Source organism: Chanodichthys erythropterus, chromosome 12, assembly GCF_024489055.1.
Source record: "Chanodichthys erythropterus isolate Z2021 chromosome 12, ASM2448905v1, whole genome shotgun sequence".
NCBI lineage: Eukaryota > Metazoa > Chordata > Actinopteri > Cypriniformes > Xenocyprididae > Chanodichthys > Chanodichthys erythropterus.
This window is the reverse complement of record NC_090232.1, coordinates 46553777-46572004: the sequence shown is the minus strand read 5'-3', so window position 1 is coordinate 46572004 and position 18228 is coordinate 46553777. Positions and strand designations below refer to the sequence as shown.

General features: G+C 34.2%; 1 protein-coding gene across 1 annotated transcript in view; it reads right to left on the bottom strand.

Annotated features, from left to right (window-relative positions):
- The window catches only part of LOC137033191 (adhesion G protein-coupled receptor E3-like), a 43666-nt gene that overhangs the window by 11832 nt on the left and 13606 nt on the right, over positions 1-18228 (bottom strand). Inside the window, exons 6-7 of the mRNA XM_067405394.1 lie at positions 17231-17411; positions 10834-10995 (exon numbers count right to left, since the gene is read on the bottom strand). Coding sequence (XP_067261495.1) covers positions 10834-10995; positions 17231-17411 — 343 coding nt within the window. The remainder of the gene's footprint in view (positions 1-10833; positions 10996-17230; positions 17412-18228) is intronic.

Below are 18228 nucleotides of genomic sequence, written 5' to 3'. Positions count from 1 at the left end.
CTTAGAGCAAAAATTTAGGAGTCCTAAAATTAGGACAGACACGCCCATTATTTTTAAGAGTTTCTCCTAAATCGGCAATTTAGGAGCTACTTTTAGCCTTAAGATGTTTTGTGAATACGGCCCCTGATCTCTCTAGATATCTGCATCTTCACTTATTACAAACCACTCTGACTTTGTTTCTTTCATACAAATCTTCTTAATGAGGTGTTGATGTTTTATCAAAATTTATAGATATCACCGTTACAGAGGTAAGCGCTTGCTTTAGTTGGGCTCCTGACCCTTGACAATTTGACTTTAGTTTTTCTCCAATTGCTGCAACTGTGTTTTTCTAAAGCATTTGGTACAATAAAAAATTGTGAAAAAATAAATATGATCAATTGGGTTTGGATGCTTAGTCATTGTTGTTGATTTGATCATCATACAGTGACCTTATTCACTGATCTTTGAATATTGTGTTTTCTTTTATGTAGACATATGATGTTGATGCAAAACTGACATTTAACACACTCATAGTTCAGACTCTGGAGAAGACCAGTGAACCATCAGCACTAAACAACCAAATTCATCAGATCTGACTTTCTCCTGTATCTTTTGCTATAACAAACGTGTTTTGAAAAGTTAAAGCAGCCAAAGTAAATTTAATAATAAAATAACAAAAATCAAGAGCCCATCTAAAGCAAACGCTCTCCTCTATAACAGTGTGCAACTTTGTCTAAAAGTGACGAATTCTGAAATTTTACAGAACATTTGGGACATAAAACGTCCTCTTTTGGTTATGAAAGAGCTGCAGTTCAAGGTTCATTACATGACTTTAGGGGGACGTTCCAATTTGGTTTATTTTATGGTCACATAAGAACGTTACAATGAGGATATTTAGGACATTAAACTGAACGTTGCTACATGGTCTTCTGTTGGTCATCTAATAATGTTCCCGATATGAGTTTAGGGGAACGTTCTATTTTGGTTATTTTATGGTCGCGCAAGAACGTTACAAAGAGGACATTTGGGAAGTTATCAGAACGTCCTATAGTAATAGTCCCCTAAACATTCCCAAAACGTCCTGAATGTTCCCTGAAGGTCCACCAAATAACGTTCCCCAAACCTTAAAAGAACTCCACATCGTGACCATCTCTAAACGTTCTGGGAACGTTACTAGACAACGTTCTTAATACCAGTGGACGTTCTGAGAATGTTCTGGGAACGTAAAATTTTTAGCAGGACAACCTCCCACATAGAAGGCAATGTTCTCAGGACCTTACGCAATGTTCCCTAAAAGTTCTCAAAAGGTGATGAAAATTCTGAACCTTTACAGAACATTCAGGACGTTCCTAAAACGTCCTCTTTTGGCAATGAAAGTGCTGCAGTTCAAGGTTCCTTATATGACTTTAGGGGGACGTTCCATTTTGGTTATTTTATGGTCAAAAAAAGAACGTTACAAATAGGACATTTGGGACATTAACAGAACGTTCCCACACGGTCCTCTGTTGATCATTTAATAACGTTCCCGATATGACTTCAGGGGGACGTTCTATTTTGGTTATTCTATGGTCATGCAAGAACGTTATAAAGAGGACATTTGGGAAGTTATCAGAACGTCCTATAGTAATAGTCCCCTCAACATTCCCAGAATGTCCTGAATGTTCCCTGAAGGTCCACCAAATAACGTTCCCCAAACCTTAAAAGAACTCCACATCGTGACCGTCTCTGAACGTTCTGGGAACGTTACTAGGTGACAGGTTGTCCCGCTAAAAATTTTACGTTCCCAGAACATTCTCAGAACGTCCACTGGTATTAAGGACGTTGTCTAGTAATGTTCCCAGAACGTTTAGAGACGGTCACGATGTGGAGTTCTTTTAAGGTTTGGGGACCGTTATTTGGTGGACCTTCAGGGAACATTCAGGACGTTCTGGGAATGTTTAGGGGACTATTACTATAGGACGTTCTGTTAACTTCCCAAATGTCCTCTTTGTAACGTTCTCGTGCGACCATAAAATAACCAAAATAAAACGTTCCCCTAAACTCATATCGGGAACGTTATTAAATGACCAACAGAAGACCATGTAGCAACGTTCAGTTAATGTCCTAAATATCCTCACTGTTACGTTCTTATGTGACCATAAAATAAACCAAATTGGAACGTCCCCCTAAAGTCATATAAGGAACCTTGAACTGCAGCTCTTTCATTACCAAAAGAGGATGTTTTATGTCCCAAATGTTCTGTAAAGTTTTAGAATTTTTGTCACTTTTAGAGAACTTTTAGACAAAGTTGCACAAGGTCACGATAACGTCGCCGCCTGTGTGGGTATTTTATACAAAATAATAAAGTTTGAAGTCACCGTTATAGAGGAGAGCGTTTGCTTTAGATGGGCTCTTGATTCTTGCCATTCTTAACATTTGTTTTTCTCTGGCTGCTTTAACTGTGTTTTCAAAACACATTAGTTATAGCAATAAAGCAGGACAAAGTCTGATCAGATAAATTTGGTTGTTTTGTGCTGGTGAATCAATCATCATGGAGTGTCCTGATTCATTAATCATCACCAAAATCTAAACTGAGTGTACTGAATGTTAGTTTTGCATTAATTGAAGGTTTTTTTAATACATTATGCAGAGTTTTGAGCAGTGTCTTTTAGATTCACACAGACATCATGAATCAGCATATGATCCTCAGCGATGGTGACACTAAAAAATCTTTTTTGTGACTTTAGTAGCTTGTTTTGTGATGTTCAGAGTTTATCTGAAAATTTTGTCACCATTGTTGAGGATCATATGCAGAATCTTGATGTCTGTGTGAATCTACATGATACTGTCTGAATAATTTCTGCATAAGGATAAAAACTTTCATAATTTCAAAGTAGGACAGGTTCTCATGCATTATGATGTCTAGGTGAATGAAAACACAATATTCAAAGATCTGTGAATAAGACCACTGTATGACTTTATATCATCATCAATGATCAAGCACCCAAACCCATTTGATCAGATTTTAATTTTCTCACAATTTTTTATTGTACCAAACGCTTCAGAAAAACACAGTTACAACAATTGGAGAAAAACTAAAGTCAAATTGTCAAGGGTCAGGAGCCCAACTAAAGCAAGCGCTTACCTCCATAACGGTGACATTTATAAATTTTGATAAAACAACACCTCATTAAGAAGATGTGTATGAAAGAAACAAAGTCAGAGTGGTTTGTAATAAGTGAAGATGCAGAGATCTAGAGAGATCTGTTAGAGTTTAATGTTGTTTCTGTTATCTGAGTTTTATGGGTCACCATTGTGCAGGAGAGTAGAGCCTGTGCTTCAGTCAGTGATGATCCAAAAACACTGATGTTCTGCTGCATGTTGATTTGTTTAAAGACAGTAACTGTGTAGTCACTGATGCAGTGATATAGTAGTTACATTAGCTCATGCATGTGCTGCAGCTAATGACTTACTGCAAGAGATTTGAAATTTAAAGAAACAGTTTCATAATATTAATCCAGGAATTACCTGTAAAGACCTTTAAGAAAAAATAGTTTTTGTTTGAACAGCCACTTTTGTTAGTCAATTTAGCTCTAATTTTCAATTCATTTTTTTGACAAGGGCAGCAGGGACGTTCTGAGAACATTTCCAAATAAAGTATGGTTCCCTAAACGTTCAGAGAACGTCTTGAATGTTCCCTGAAGGTCCGCCAAATAACGTCCCCCAAACCTTAAAAGAATCGTGACCGTCTCTGAACATAATGGGAACGTTACTCAACACCAGTGGGGACGTTCTGAGAATGTTCTGGGAACGTAAAATAAAAAAAAAAATAGCGGGGCTGTCACCTAGTAACGTTCCCAGAATGTTCAGAGACGGTCACGATGTGGAGTTCTTTTAAGGTTTGGGGAACGTTATTTGGTGGACCTTCAGGGAACATTCAGGATGTTCTGGGAATGTTTAGGGGACTATTACTATAGGACGTTCTGTTAACTTCCCAAATGTCCTCTTTGTAACATTCATGCATGACCATAAAATAACCAAAATGGAACGTTCCCCTAAACTCATATCGGGAACGTTATTAAATGATCAAAAGAGGACCATGTGGAAACGTTCTGTTAATGTCCCAAATATCCTCTTTGTAACGTTCTTTTTTTGACCATAAAATAACCAAAATGGAACGTCCCCCTAAAGTCATATAAGGAACCTTGAACTGCAGCACTTTCATTGCCAAAAGAGGACGTTTTAGGATATATATATATATATATATATATATATATATATATATATATATATATATATATATATAACTGTATATACTAGTTTAATAAGTGACACTTAGCCTATATTTTAAAACCTTTATGGCAACAATATGGCAACATTTTATTTTGAATAGGGCAACATTTGTATTTTTAAACCTTTATTTTAATATGGAAACATGACACCTCATTCTACAATATTTCTGTGATTAAATCACTGACTCCTCCCCATCAGCCAATCACTGTGTGTTTACTCCATAGCAACGAGGTCAACCCCGCCCTTACTCTTAGCTTAAGACTTCAGTCTATTCCTTAGTAAAAGTTGGTCTCAGCAGGTTTGTGGATAGGTTTTAAGAGAAAAGTCTTAGCTAAGAACTTTTACTGCTATTTAGGAGAACTCTTAGTGGTAAGATAAAATGTTTTGTGAATACGGCCCCTGATCTTCACCTCTGAAATGAACACAAAGTTGTGTAAATGTGTAATATTAACACATTACAGGTGTTCTTGGCTGCACATATTGTGTTGATGCTGTGAACAAATACACTGTTAAAAATAAATGTAAATTTACAGGTAATGGTCTGTATTTTTTTTTACAGTTCCCGTTTTGTCATTATACACTGAAATGCCTGTTGTTTTACTGATATTTGCTGTAATTTAATTTACACTATTAAATTTACAGGGAATTGCATGTATTTTAGTATTACATTAAAGTATTACATTAGTATTACATTCTGTTTTTCAAAAGAAATGTTCTGTATTTTTACAGAATAATGTGTAATATTACATAAAATGTTGATTAATATTTTACAAATTTTTTCTATATTTTGAATATTCTGTAACATCACAGAAATATAATGTAAATTTATATATCCGCTGTAAAATAATGTGGAAAAACATGTAACTGCGAGTGCGAAATAACATAACATTTCCGTTTTTTTATTGGACTTAATCACTACTCTGACTGTTCCGCTTGTCAAAGTAGTTCTGCTGCGTTCAATGTTTCGTTTCGTAACAAATTTCTTTTCATAATATCATCTCGTAATATAATATAATCATACATTCTTTGTTGAAATACGCTGACATTTCAACAATGTAGAGTTTAAATATCGAAATGAAGGAATTCCCGCCCGGCGCAAGGATACAGTCTCTTCAAAGCACACGGTGGATCAGCGGAGCTGACTGGAATCACTCGACCGTTAGGATTGCTGCTGTTCGTGGATGTGAAGCGAAAATAAGCAGGTAAAACACACATTTTCTAAACTTCTCTCTATTATTATATGTTCACTCAAAAAAATATTTCAGTCTAAACTTAAGTTTTATGTAATTGAATTACATTCAAATTTTCCATCCATTTGGATTACATAGTTTTTACATAAACAAACTAATAAACTTAACGTGATTCATATTTGTAAGTCATATGCAAATGAAATAGGCAAGATTTATCTAATAGTATGCGGAAAAATGCCCAGGTTATACAACACTGCTTAGTGTTCATGTGTTTGCGCACTAATGACTTAAAGTACCATTGAAGCAGTGTCAGAGTTAATGAGATAATTAAGTGATTAATTGAGTGATGATTGACCATTATTGAAGAAACCTGATGATAACAAGCAGAATCACCAAAGGAGAAAATCACAATTTTTAAGCCACCATCGTAGAGATGAAGGTTTGCTTTAGTTGGGCTCTTGACCCTTGCCTATTTCATGATAGATTTTGTTTTGGCTGTTGTAACAGCTAGTCAAACAAACAGAAAAGATAATCAGGTGGTGTTGGTTATGTTTTCACATAATCATTATTTGACCTGAATCACTGAACTCATTTAGAGCCCAATCTCTGAGTTAGATTTACATTATTGATTACAGCAGCACTGTGATTCTACAGCAGAAGATCAGCTTTATCAAAATAATACTAAGGATTTCAAATAAGTTGTTCTGAATAAAAAAAATCTTTCTTTCAGGCACACACAGACATCAAGAATCAGTCTGTGAATCTCAATGACGGTGACAAGCAACATATTCTGATCAACAGATCAACTCTGAACATTAGAAAACAAACTACTAAAAAGTCACATAAAAACAGAAAAAAAATAGTGACAATAAAAGGAAATTACTAAGACAATTCAGCTCATAATTTATTCATGCATATGCATGATGGGAGCCATGGATGAATTTTGATTGGTGGCTCCCAGAATGCACTGCAACATGCTTTATTATTCTCACCACTGTTGAGATTCACAGGTTGATTCTTGATGTCTGTGTCTCTCAAGAAAGGAAGTTTTTTTTTTTTTTTTTTAAATCAGAACAACTTTAGTTAAATCCTTCAGATTATATGGAAAAAAGTTTCTGCTGTAGAATCACAGTGCTGCTGTAATCAATAATGTAAATCTAACTCAGAGATTGGGCTCTAAATGAGATCAGGTCAAACAAAGATTACATGTAAACATAACCAACATCAACTGATCATCTTTTTACTTTGCTTGACTAGCTGTTACAACAGCCCAAACAAAATCTAATATTAAAAAGTCAAGGGTCAAGAGCTCAACTAAAGCAAACACTCATCTCCACGATGGTGGCATTTTTCCTCATACTATTAGATAAATATTACCTATTTCATTTACATATGAATCACGTTAAATTTATTAGTTTATGTAAAAACTATGTAATCCAAAAGGATGGACAATTTGAATGTAATTCAATTACATAAAACTTAAGTTTAGACTGAAATATAGGCCAAGGAGCAACGCTGGAGCTCTTGCAGAGGTACGAAACCAGCAGTTAATTTTATACATCAAAACAGTTATGAAACTCTCTCTCTCTACATTATCTATCTACTTCTCTCTATCTACATTAATCCGGACACATTTGAAAACTGTTTTAATTTTGAGATGTTCTTAGACCACATTATTGTTCCAGCATTTTCCAAAAGTTTCTCTTTCACACTGAGATGTTGGAAGACTCTTAAATCATCTTCCTGCGCATGCTGTTAAATATAAGAAATGATCATGTTTTCTCAGGACTCAGTGTGAAAGGAAGGACAAAACATAAAGAGAAATATGCAAAAGTATCTGGGTTAATGTAGACGTAGACCCTCTGGCATTCACTCTTGCAAATTCCCTCCACAAACACGCTTTGTGTCCTTTTCCACTATTCTGATATTTTTACTGTTAATTTATTAAAAGAGTTCTATAGTAGAGTCTGTTTCATTACTCATGTTGTTTGTTTGACAGATGCCTTTTCAAGATAAACCCCAAGGGATCAAAAGCAGATGACATTCAGTCCACAGCATGTGTGTCAAACTCCGCTCCTGGGGGACCACTGTCCTGCAAAGTGCTCCAACCCGCTCCAGAACACCTGCCTTGGAAGTTTCTAGCAATCCTGAAGACATTGATTAGCTGGTTCAGGTGTGTTTAGTTTCTGTAGGGCCGCTGTCCTGCAGAGTTTAGCTCCATCCCTGAGTTTGACACCCTTATTCAAAAGCTTCTTACACTCTGAACTGAAACTGCAGACTATGACTAGAAGACAAACATGGAGAACATTCTTCAATCTCCCTCCATTCACTTGCACAGAAATTTTCATCAGTGTCACACAGACTTTAAGAACACTCACTCTTTCCTGCTTTGTTTAATTGTTTGTTTTTTAATGACTCCTTGTAATTCATCTGTCGACCAGTGGTCAGGTTTTGAAGGCAGACTGTTTAATTATTATTCCACTGTAACTTTTTTTTCTTTGTTGTATCTGTATATACTGCTGTAATTGAAACCATTACTAGTTTTAAAACTGTTTTTGGCTTTTTATAAAATAAACTAATAACAAACATTATTTTGCAGTTAAGACTGGTTATTTGTATATAGCAGCATTTAACCTTATTTATAGGGGATTTTATTGTTTTTATTGTCTTAAGTAAATGTCCTTCATTAAACATTAAAAAGCTAAAGAAAATACAGATGTTTTTATGTAAAATCTTCTGTATTTTCTTTAGCTTTTTAATGTAAAATTATGGTTATAAACTATTTAATTTTTAATAAAATACAGTTTATAACCATAATTTTACATAAAATCTTCTGTATTTTCTTTAACTTTTTAATGTAAAATTATGGTTATAAACTATTTAATTTTTAATAAAATACAGTTTATAACCATAATTTTACATAAAATCTTCTGTATTTTCTTTAACTTTTTAATGTAAAATTATGGTTATAAACTATTTAATTTTTAATAAAATACAGTTTATAACCATAATTTTACATAAAATCTGAATTTTCTTTAACTTTTTAATGTAAAATTATGGTTATAAACTGTATTTTATTAAAAATTAAGTAAGAAAATCCTTTAAAAAAACGGTAATTTTCTGGCAGCAGGGGCGCCAGAAAAATGCCACAAAATAATGGAAATGGGGTAGAGTGGGGGAAAACGCCCCCCTGGGGTAAAACGCCCCCCACCAGTTTTTCCCAAAATAACCACTAGAGGGAGTCAAGATACATTTTCACTGTTGCTATGCACTACGTTTGACAACGGGGATAAACAAATCTCCTTGGAGAAGCTGACACCAGCGACGTATTTGAAGAGAAGAGGATTACATGATAAGCGCTATAATTTTCAGATATTAGTAAACAAGTGTTTAAGAGAATATTGTTCTGCAGGATATCACAGTGATGTATCATAGATGAATAGTGAAGTCTGTAGTTTGAGAGGATATGTTATTTATAAGGAATATAATTATATTTTAAAAATTAAACATTTTATTAAAAAGTCATAGCTTGTGGGGTAAAACGCCCCCTAGAGGGCATAGTTTCTCTCTATCATAATTACTATAATAACATATTTCTGTCTATCAAATCCTTTGTTTTACACTTAATGCAGTATAACAAGGTGGTAAAATCAAAATATTTGAACAAAGTAAAAAAAAAAAAAAAGATCTCAAGTGAGCATTAGGCTAGCTTGATAGCACAGTTAGCTCACTGATAGAAGGTGGTTAGGTGACCCAATGATAAAACACTACATAAATATACAAATTTATAAGTTTAATATTTATTTAGGGTTTTCTGTTTGTCTTGGTGATAGTGGTGAACAAATACATCAATTATCAACCCCATAAAGGCCTAGTGTAGAAATCTCAACCTCATATATAGGGTAGAGTGGGGGAAAACACCCCCCTTAAGGAAAATGTGACATTACAGTGAAACAAAACAAAAAAGTGACTAGAATTGCCATCCCGGTTTTGAGTGACTACGGCAGGAGTTATTCACCAAATATTAAAATTGCTCAGCCTTTATAATTAATTAGTATTTTGACTGAAAATATTTTTGTACAAAGGGAACATTTTACCTCACTGGGGTAAAAATCACAATCAGAATTCACAATCAGCCTGTGAATCTCAACAGTGGTGAGAATAATAAAGCATGTTGCAGTGCATTCTGGGAGCCACCAATCAAAATTAATCCATGGCTCCCATCATGCATTACTGCATGAATAAATTATGAGCTGAAATGTCTTAGTAATTTCTTTTATTCTCATATTTTATTTTGTTCTGTTTATGCGACTTTTTAATAGCTTGTTTTTTAATGTTCAGAGTTGATCTGTTTATCAGAATATGTTGCTTGTCACTGTTGTTGAGATTCACAGGCTGAATCTTGATGTATGTGTGTGCCTAAGAGAAATTTTTTTTTTTTTTTTTTTTTTTTTTTTTTTAATTTAGAACAACTTTTGAGAAGTCCTTCAGATTATATTGATAAAGCTGATCTTCTGCTGTAGAATCACAGCAAATCAAACGCTGATCTCCATGATGGTGGCTTAAAAATTGTGATTTTCTCCTTTGGTGATTCTGCTTGTTATCATCAGGTGTCTTCAATAATGGTCAATCATCACTGTTAATCACTTAATTAACTCATTAACTTTAACACCGCTTCAGTGTTAATTTAACACTCTTATTTTAACACTTTAACACTCTTGAGTATGGTCTCACATGTACTCCCAGGAGAGTTAATTTAACACTGCAGTTTTTGCTGTGTGGTTTGCAAAAATAGTTTAAACAACAAAGCAAACTGAAACTTGTTTAAACTATTTTTGCAAACCACATTTGTTATGGCAGAAAAAAAAAAAAAAATTGAACATTCAACATTTGAACAGTTATTTAGTGGCAACACTATTGCCAGTTTTATACTGGCAACACTGTTGTCAGTAGTAGTAAAATTGAGTTTTTTGGGTCACCATTGTGCTGAAGAGTAGAGCCTGTGCTTAAGTTCAGGAAGAGATTGAAAGGAATCAGTGTTATGTTGCATGTTGTGAATGTGTAGTTGCTAATGCAATGAAAATCTTTTTATTTAAAATGCTTTTATTGAACATTAAAGAAATAAGGTCATAATAATATGCTTGTGTTTTTAGCATATAATAAAATTTAGTTTGTAAATTTAAATGGCTCTCTGATAATTTGAGGCAGTTGGTTTCTGCAAATGAAATGAGGTAAACAAGTTTTAATTTATTTGCATGGTATTTTTACAGTAACATACTGTAGATTACAGTAAATAACTGGCCAGCAAGGTCTAACAGTGCAGACCAAGAAGTTTCATTCCTGCATCCCCCCCCGACCCCCACATAAACATGACACTGACATGCTCTCGTACCTCTGGTGGTCTGCTGGTTTGCATGATGAGAGCGAATGTCGACAGATGGACACAGGAACACACAGTGTAGCTGCTGTTGGTCTCTAAAACAGAACAACCGTCTACAATCCACTCGCTGATATTCCAGTACACACAGGACAGAGAACCGCTGGGGTCGAACTCCTGCAAAAAAAAAAATAAATAAAAAAAAAAAAAATTAAATTCAGAAAACATGTGCAAGGATTTTTGTCAAGTATCATATTATTTAATTAATTAATCTCTGCATGGGTACACAAATAATTATGAATTCAAAAGTACAATTGCACAAAATATTTAAGGCCAGATTAGGTAGAAATGGCCTCTTGAGATAGCTGCACTTTTCACAACACTTGCCCCCTATAAGTTCTCCATATCATTAACATTATTACTGTGTTGAATAAAACATGGAAGAGCAGAACTAAACAATTAAAATAACTGATCTCAAAATTGTGTTAGGGCCCTGCCCAGCTAACAGAATTTTGTTATAAGAATGTTCTGTAAATATTCAGTGTTGGTTCTGGGAACATTAAAAATGTCCAGTTTTCTTGACGTTACAGGAACGTTTTTATAAGGTATAACGTTCCTCAAACGTTCTTTCAACTTAATTTTGATCTAAAATTCAACATTGTAGGAATGTTGATTTGTAACATTCCAAGAACATGAAAATGTTTCCTTAATGTTAGTAGAATGTTATTTAAAGGTTAGTATGATGTTCCTGAAACATTCTTTCAATCATTCAAACACCTGCTGTGAACAAACACTGAAAGAAAGAGAAATAAGAACACAAACTACAACTTTCTTCAGCCACAGACTTAGATGAACTGAAGATAAAAGACATTAAATCTCTGAAGATCTGATTAAACAACTCCACAAACAGCATTACCAGCTTCACTTATTACTAACCAGACTGACTTTATTTCTGTCACACGTCTACAGAAGCTCTTACTGAGAATTAACAAGTTTAAATGTTTCGTTTGAGGTCACTATCATGGAGGTTGGTGGTTGCTTTAGTTGAGCTCTTGGCCCTTGACATTTGTAAAGTTGTTTCTTTATCAGCAATTGCAAGTGTTTTCAGAAAAAATTTCTGCATTTTTAACACTGGTCGGCATCATGTCTACTTTAATAACAGCCAAATGACCACATTAATTGATTTAAACCATTTCTTTTTTTGAAGTTTTCTTTACTTTTGATATTGAAGTGTTATGTGGAAAGGAAATAATAAACCAAAAATGTGATAGAGATCATTTTAACATTTATCATGTTGAAGTTAAAATCGACACACTTAGACATCAGCACTCATCATATAAACCTCAACAATGATGACAATAAAAAAAAAATCAGCTGTATAATTTATTCATGTCGCAATGCATGCTGGGAACCATTAATGTGTTTTGTATGCTGGCATGAAGCATGTCACCATTGTTGTGTTTCATATGCCGAATGTTGATGTCTGTGAGTGTATAAATGACACAAAATGTGTTTTAAACAAAAAGATAACAATGGACAGTGTTGCAAGTGATGTTTTTCACATTGGTTGAGTTTGATACAGCATTTCATAAGTTAGCATTTACAAAAAAAAGGAGTTGTTTGAACCACTTTAATGCTGTTGTTTGTCTGTAATTAGAACAGACATGTTGATCTGATTTATCAATGCAGAGATGTTTTCTGAAAATACTTGAAATTGTTGATAAAGAAGCAACTCAACAAAAGTCAACTAAAGCAAATGCACAGTCATCACTTAATTAATTACTTAATTATCTCATTAACTCCAACACTAATTCAGTGTTACATTTAACAGCCTGTAGTGTGCACTCTGAACAATGTTCATTTCATCTGGGCTAAACTATGTGGGCCCTACATGGGTGTGCTGGCTGAGAGGCGTCCCGCCAACGGGATCTGACAGTTAAGAGGCTAAATAACATTCTACTAACATTAAGGAAACTGTAAATTTTCATGTACTTGGAATGTTACAAATTAGGGCTGTCATGATATTAGATTTTTCACACCACGGTTATTGTGACCAAAATAATTCACTATATCGATATATCGCGATATCTATAGAATCCTTGGGGGAAAAAATTTATCAGTCTAAATTATTTTTACTTTGTTTATTTAGTTTTTCTCTTTCAGGGTTGCTGCACATTTTTTAAAGTCAAATTTAAGGCTTTTTAAGACCTGAAGAAATAAAAATTAATACTAGCATAGTAGCCTATACATTATGGCTGTTACCAATCAAATGAAATCATTATCAACAAAATCCATCTTTGCAATACAGAGGTGACACAGAATGAGAAGTGGCATTAATATATTTACACATTTACATAAATGTAATTCAATATTTAAATATGTATTTTTTTTTCTAATTTTAACTTTTTAATTAAAATGTACCTTAAATATAAAACTAAACTAAACTGCCAGTAGGTGGCAGCAAGTCACTGTCTTAATGAGTGAGTCAACGGATTTGTTCAAATGGCTCTAAACGCGGATTCAGTCAGTATAACAAAAACATTTCTGTTGCACGGGGGCTCTATTCTGCTGTTCATAATTTTGAAATTGTTGTTGGCGAAATAAAGGGGGAAAAGACAATATTAACAATACTGTGTCTAAAATGTAACTCACATTGTTAATTTAATAATAAGTTGAAGGAACATTGCATTTGTGCTGATTTGGGGAAAACGGCACTCTTGCTCATGTGATATTGTAATACAACTACATCTTATAATATGATATAATGACAAAAACCTGTCGGAGCAAAAAATGCCTGTGTATCTTGAATTTTGAGGGCATATAACTGCATGCGTCATGCTGAATAAGACGAGTAAAGAAAACGGGGTAGGCTACTTATTAAAAGAATCACCCTTTATTTAAATATATGAACACAGAAAATCGCTGTTAACAGGTTAATATAACATTTCCCATTCCATGACTAGTAAAATAATTGCATCTTACTCGCTGTAAAATGGTGTAATCTGCAGGGTGATGGACACGGAGGTGGGTAAAAAGGTTGGTGGTGTTGCCACCCTTCGCACTGATGTAGCTATGCAAATCCTTCGGATTGAGCTGTCTAAGGAGCTGTTTTCTTGGAAGGCGAAAACTCCCATTCTGTCGAGCTTACTTTGCTATTTTCGTGTGTGGACAGAGCCTCTCACTCTCCCGTTCGGACAACATTCTTCCTCTTGTTTGACAGATGTCAGCGTTAAGGTGCAATACCAAGTATTCATTTGAAATATTGTGGTTATCGCCAATACTGGTATATTGTCACACCCTAAATTAACACAATATCGATATTTCATGCTTTGAATATCACGGTTATCATCAATACCGGTATATTGCAACACCCTTATTACAAATCAACATTCCAACAATGTTACATTTTAAATGAAAATTAAGTTGAAATAATGTTTGAGGAAAATTATACCTCATAAAAACGTTCCTCTAACGTCAAGAAAACTGGACGTTTTTAATGTTCCCAGAACCAACACTGAATATTTAGAGAACGTTCTTATAACAAAATTCTGTTAGCCGGCTACATAACTCTTCAGTACACTCTAAGAAGAAATGTGTAGAAAAATGACATATTATGTATAGCACTCTAGTTTACACATTTTGTGTCAATATTGCATAAAAATGTGTTGGAAAAATTCAATTGTTTTACACATATTATGTGTAGTTTTAAAATTAACACAACCTGTGTATTTGTTTACAGCATCAACACAATCTGTGCAGCCAAGAACACCTGTAATGTGTTAATATTACACATTTACACAACTTTGTGTTCATTTCAGAGGTGAAGATCAGACCTCCAAAACCAAGACCATTCAAGACCAGAGGTGTGGACGAGACCAGACCTTCCAAGACCAAAACAAGACCATTCAATCAAGATAATTCATTAATCGTGTGACTATTGAACATTAATGATGAGCACCTGATGTTAACAAGCAGAATCACCAAAAGGAGAAAATCACAATTTTTAAGCCACCATCATGGAGATCAGGGTTTGCTTTAGTTTAGTTTTAGTTTAGGGCCCTTGTCCCTTCACTTTTTAATATTAGATTTTGTTTGCCTGCTGTACCTGAGTTATAACAGCCATATAAACAAAGAGAAAATCTCTGAGTTAGATTTACATTATTGATTACAGCAGCACTGTGATTCTACAGCAGAAGATCAGCTTTATCAATATAATCTGAAGGATTTCTCAAAAGTTGTTCTGATCTTAAAAAAAACAAACAAACAAACAAACTAGGCACACACAGACATCAAGAATCAGCCTGTGAATCTCAATGACGGTGACAAGCAACATATTCTGATCAACAGATCAACTCTGAACATTAGAAAACAAGCTACTGAAAAGTCGCATAAACAGAACAAAATAAAATATGAGAATAAAGGAAATTACTAAGGCAATTCAGCTCATAATTTATTCATGCAGCAGTGCATGATGGGAGCCATGGATGAATTTTGATTGGTGGCTCCCAGAATGCACTGCAACATGCTTTATTATTCTCACCACTGTTGAGATTCACAGGCTGATTCTTGATGTCTGTGTGTGCCTAAAATATTTTTTTTTTTTTTTTTTAAATTAGAACAACTTTTAAGAATTTTTTCAGATTATATTGATAAGATGATCTTTTGCTGTAGAATCACAGTGCTGCTGTAATCAATAATGTAAATCTAACTCAGAGATTGGGCTCTAAATGAGTTCAGTGATTCAGGTCAAATAATGATTATGTGAAAACATAACCAACAACACCTGATCATGTTTTTTCTTTATTTGTTTGGTTGTTATAATTAAAATTACAACAGCCCAAACAAAATATAAATTTTAAAAAGTCAAGGGTCAAGAGCCCAACTACACTCTCAAAAAGGATGTGTTAGTTAATAACACATTTTTTTTGTGTTATGGCTATTTTAACACATTTTTGTGTCAATTTAAGTTGATCATGTGTAGAGAGAGAGAGAGAGAGAGAGACAACACTGTGTCCAACACAATATGTGTTAACTCTCATCCAATCACATTGCTGCTACGTCACTCCGCAAGCCGTTAAGCAAGTTTGTGCCTCTTTCTTCATCGGTGGACTTGTGTTCATTTTGACACATTCATTGTGTTAATGATTTTAACACATTAAATGTGTCAGGAAGGTGATCTGATGATAACAAACAGAATCAAAGGAGAAATTCACAATTTTAAGTTACCATCATGGAGATGAGTGTTTGCTTTAGTTGAGCTCTTGACCCTTGACTTTTTAATATTAGATTTTGTTTGGACTGCTGTAACTGATTTATAATAGCCATACAATCAAAGATGATCAGGTGGTGTTTGCTATGTTTTCACATAATCATTATTTGACCTGAACTCATTTAGAGCCCAATCTCTGAGCTAGATTTACATTATTGATAACAGCAGAAGATCAGCTTTTTCTATATAATTCAAAGGTGTTTCTTAAAAAGTTGTTTTGATCAAAAAAAAAAAAAATCTTTCTTTTAGGCACACACAGACATCAAGAATCAGCCTGTGAAACAACGGTGACAAGCAACATATTCTGATCAACAGATCAACTCTGAACATTAGAAAAGAAGCTACTAAAAAGTCACATAAAAACAGAAAAAAAAATAAAATAGTGAGAATAAAGGAAATTACAGGACAATTCAGCTCATAATTCATTTATGCAGCAATGCATGATGGGAGCCATGGATGAATTTTGATTGGTGGCTCCCAGAATGCACTGCAACATGCTTTATTATTCTCACCACTGTTGAGATTCACAGGCTGATTCTTGATGTCTGTGTCTCGAAATCCAAGAGCATTTTTTTTTTTTTTTTTAAATCAGAACAACTTTTGAGAAATCCTTCAGATTATATTGATAAAGCTGATCTTCTGCTGTAGAATCACAGTGCTGCTGTAATCAATAATGTAAATCTAACTCAGAGATTGGGCTCTAAATGAGTTCAGTGATTCACGTCAAATAATGATTATGTGAAAACATAACCAACACCACCTGATCATCTTTTCTGTTTGTTTGTCTGTCTGTTATAACAGTTATAACAGCCAAAACAAAAACTAATATTACAAAATCAAGGGTCAAGAGCTCAACTAAAGCAAACACTCATCTCCATGATGGTAACTTAAAATTGTGAATTTCTCCTTTGATTCTGCTTGTTAACAGCAGTTCACCTTCCTGACACATTTACTGTGTTAAAATCATTGACTCAGTGAATGTGTCAGAATTAACACGTGTTGTCCCTAAACTCACACACTGATGTGTAAGAATTTAGCCAATTTGAGTCAGTTTTAACACATCTTTTGTAAGAGTGTACATACATATTTACTTCCATCACATTTTTTTTTATTTAGTCTAAAATATCTATAAAAGTCTCTCACTCTGATGTGTTTGAGGGTGAAGTTGACTGGTTTGGTGAGTTTAGTGTTGATGGTTTTGGGAAGAGTAGCTGAGATCACAGTGGACATCATGGTTTTAATCGTGTCATCTGATGTGTTGAAGAAGTCGGGCTTCAGTAGATTCTCCATTTTTGTATAGGTCATAAATGCGACAGCAGCTGATTTTGTGTTACAGAGGGAAAAAGGTAAATTTGGTTTAGTGGTAGTATACATGTTTCTATGATTGTGTCCAAACATTTAAACCTAATGCACTCATACCAAAAAAAAAAAACAACAACACAACAAAAAACTGTAAATTTCCACTATATCCAAATGATCACAGTTGTACTGCAACACTGGAAACGGCAGTAATGTCTAAATGAACACACTAGCACTGCAATAGTTAAAGCTATAGTGTTTGGGACATGCCCCACCCACAAATTATGCCTGTGTTGTGTAGTTACCAGAGGTGTAAATTCCCGGGGTCAGAAAGTAAAAGTCCTGCCATATTTGTTATTCCACCCACTGAAACTGTGTTAAAGTTAATGAGATAATTAAGTGATTAATTGAGTGATGATTGACCGTTATTGAAGACACCTGATGATAACAAGCAGAATCACCAAAGGAGAAAATCACAATTTTTAAGCCACCATCATGGAGATGAATGTTTGCTTTAGTTGGGCTCTTGACCCTTGACTTTTTAATATTAAATTTTGTTTGGGCTGTTGTAACTGAATCATAACAGCCAGACAAGCAAAGAGAAAAGATGATCAGCTGGTGTTGGTTATGTTTTCACGTAATTATTATTTGACCTGAATCACTGAATTAATTTAGAGCCCAATCTCTGAGTTAGATTTACATTATTGATTACAGCAGCACTGTGATTCTACAGCAGAAGATCAGCTTTTTCAATATAATCTGAAGGATTTCATGAAAGTTGTTCTGTATAAAAAAAAAAAAAAAACTTTCTTTTAGGCACAAACAGACATCAAGAATCAGCC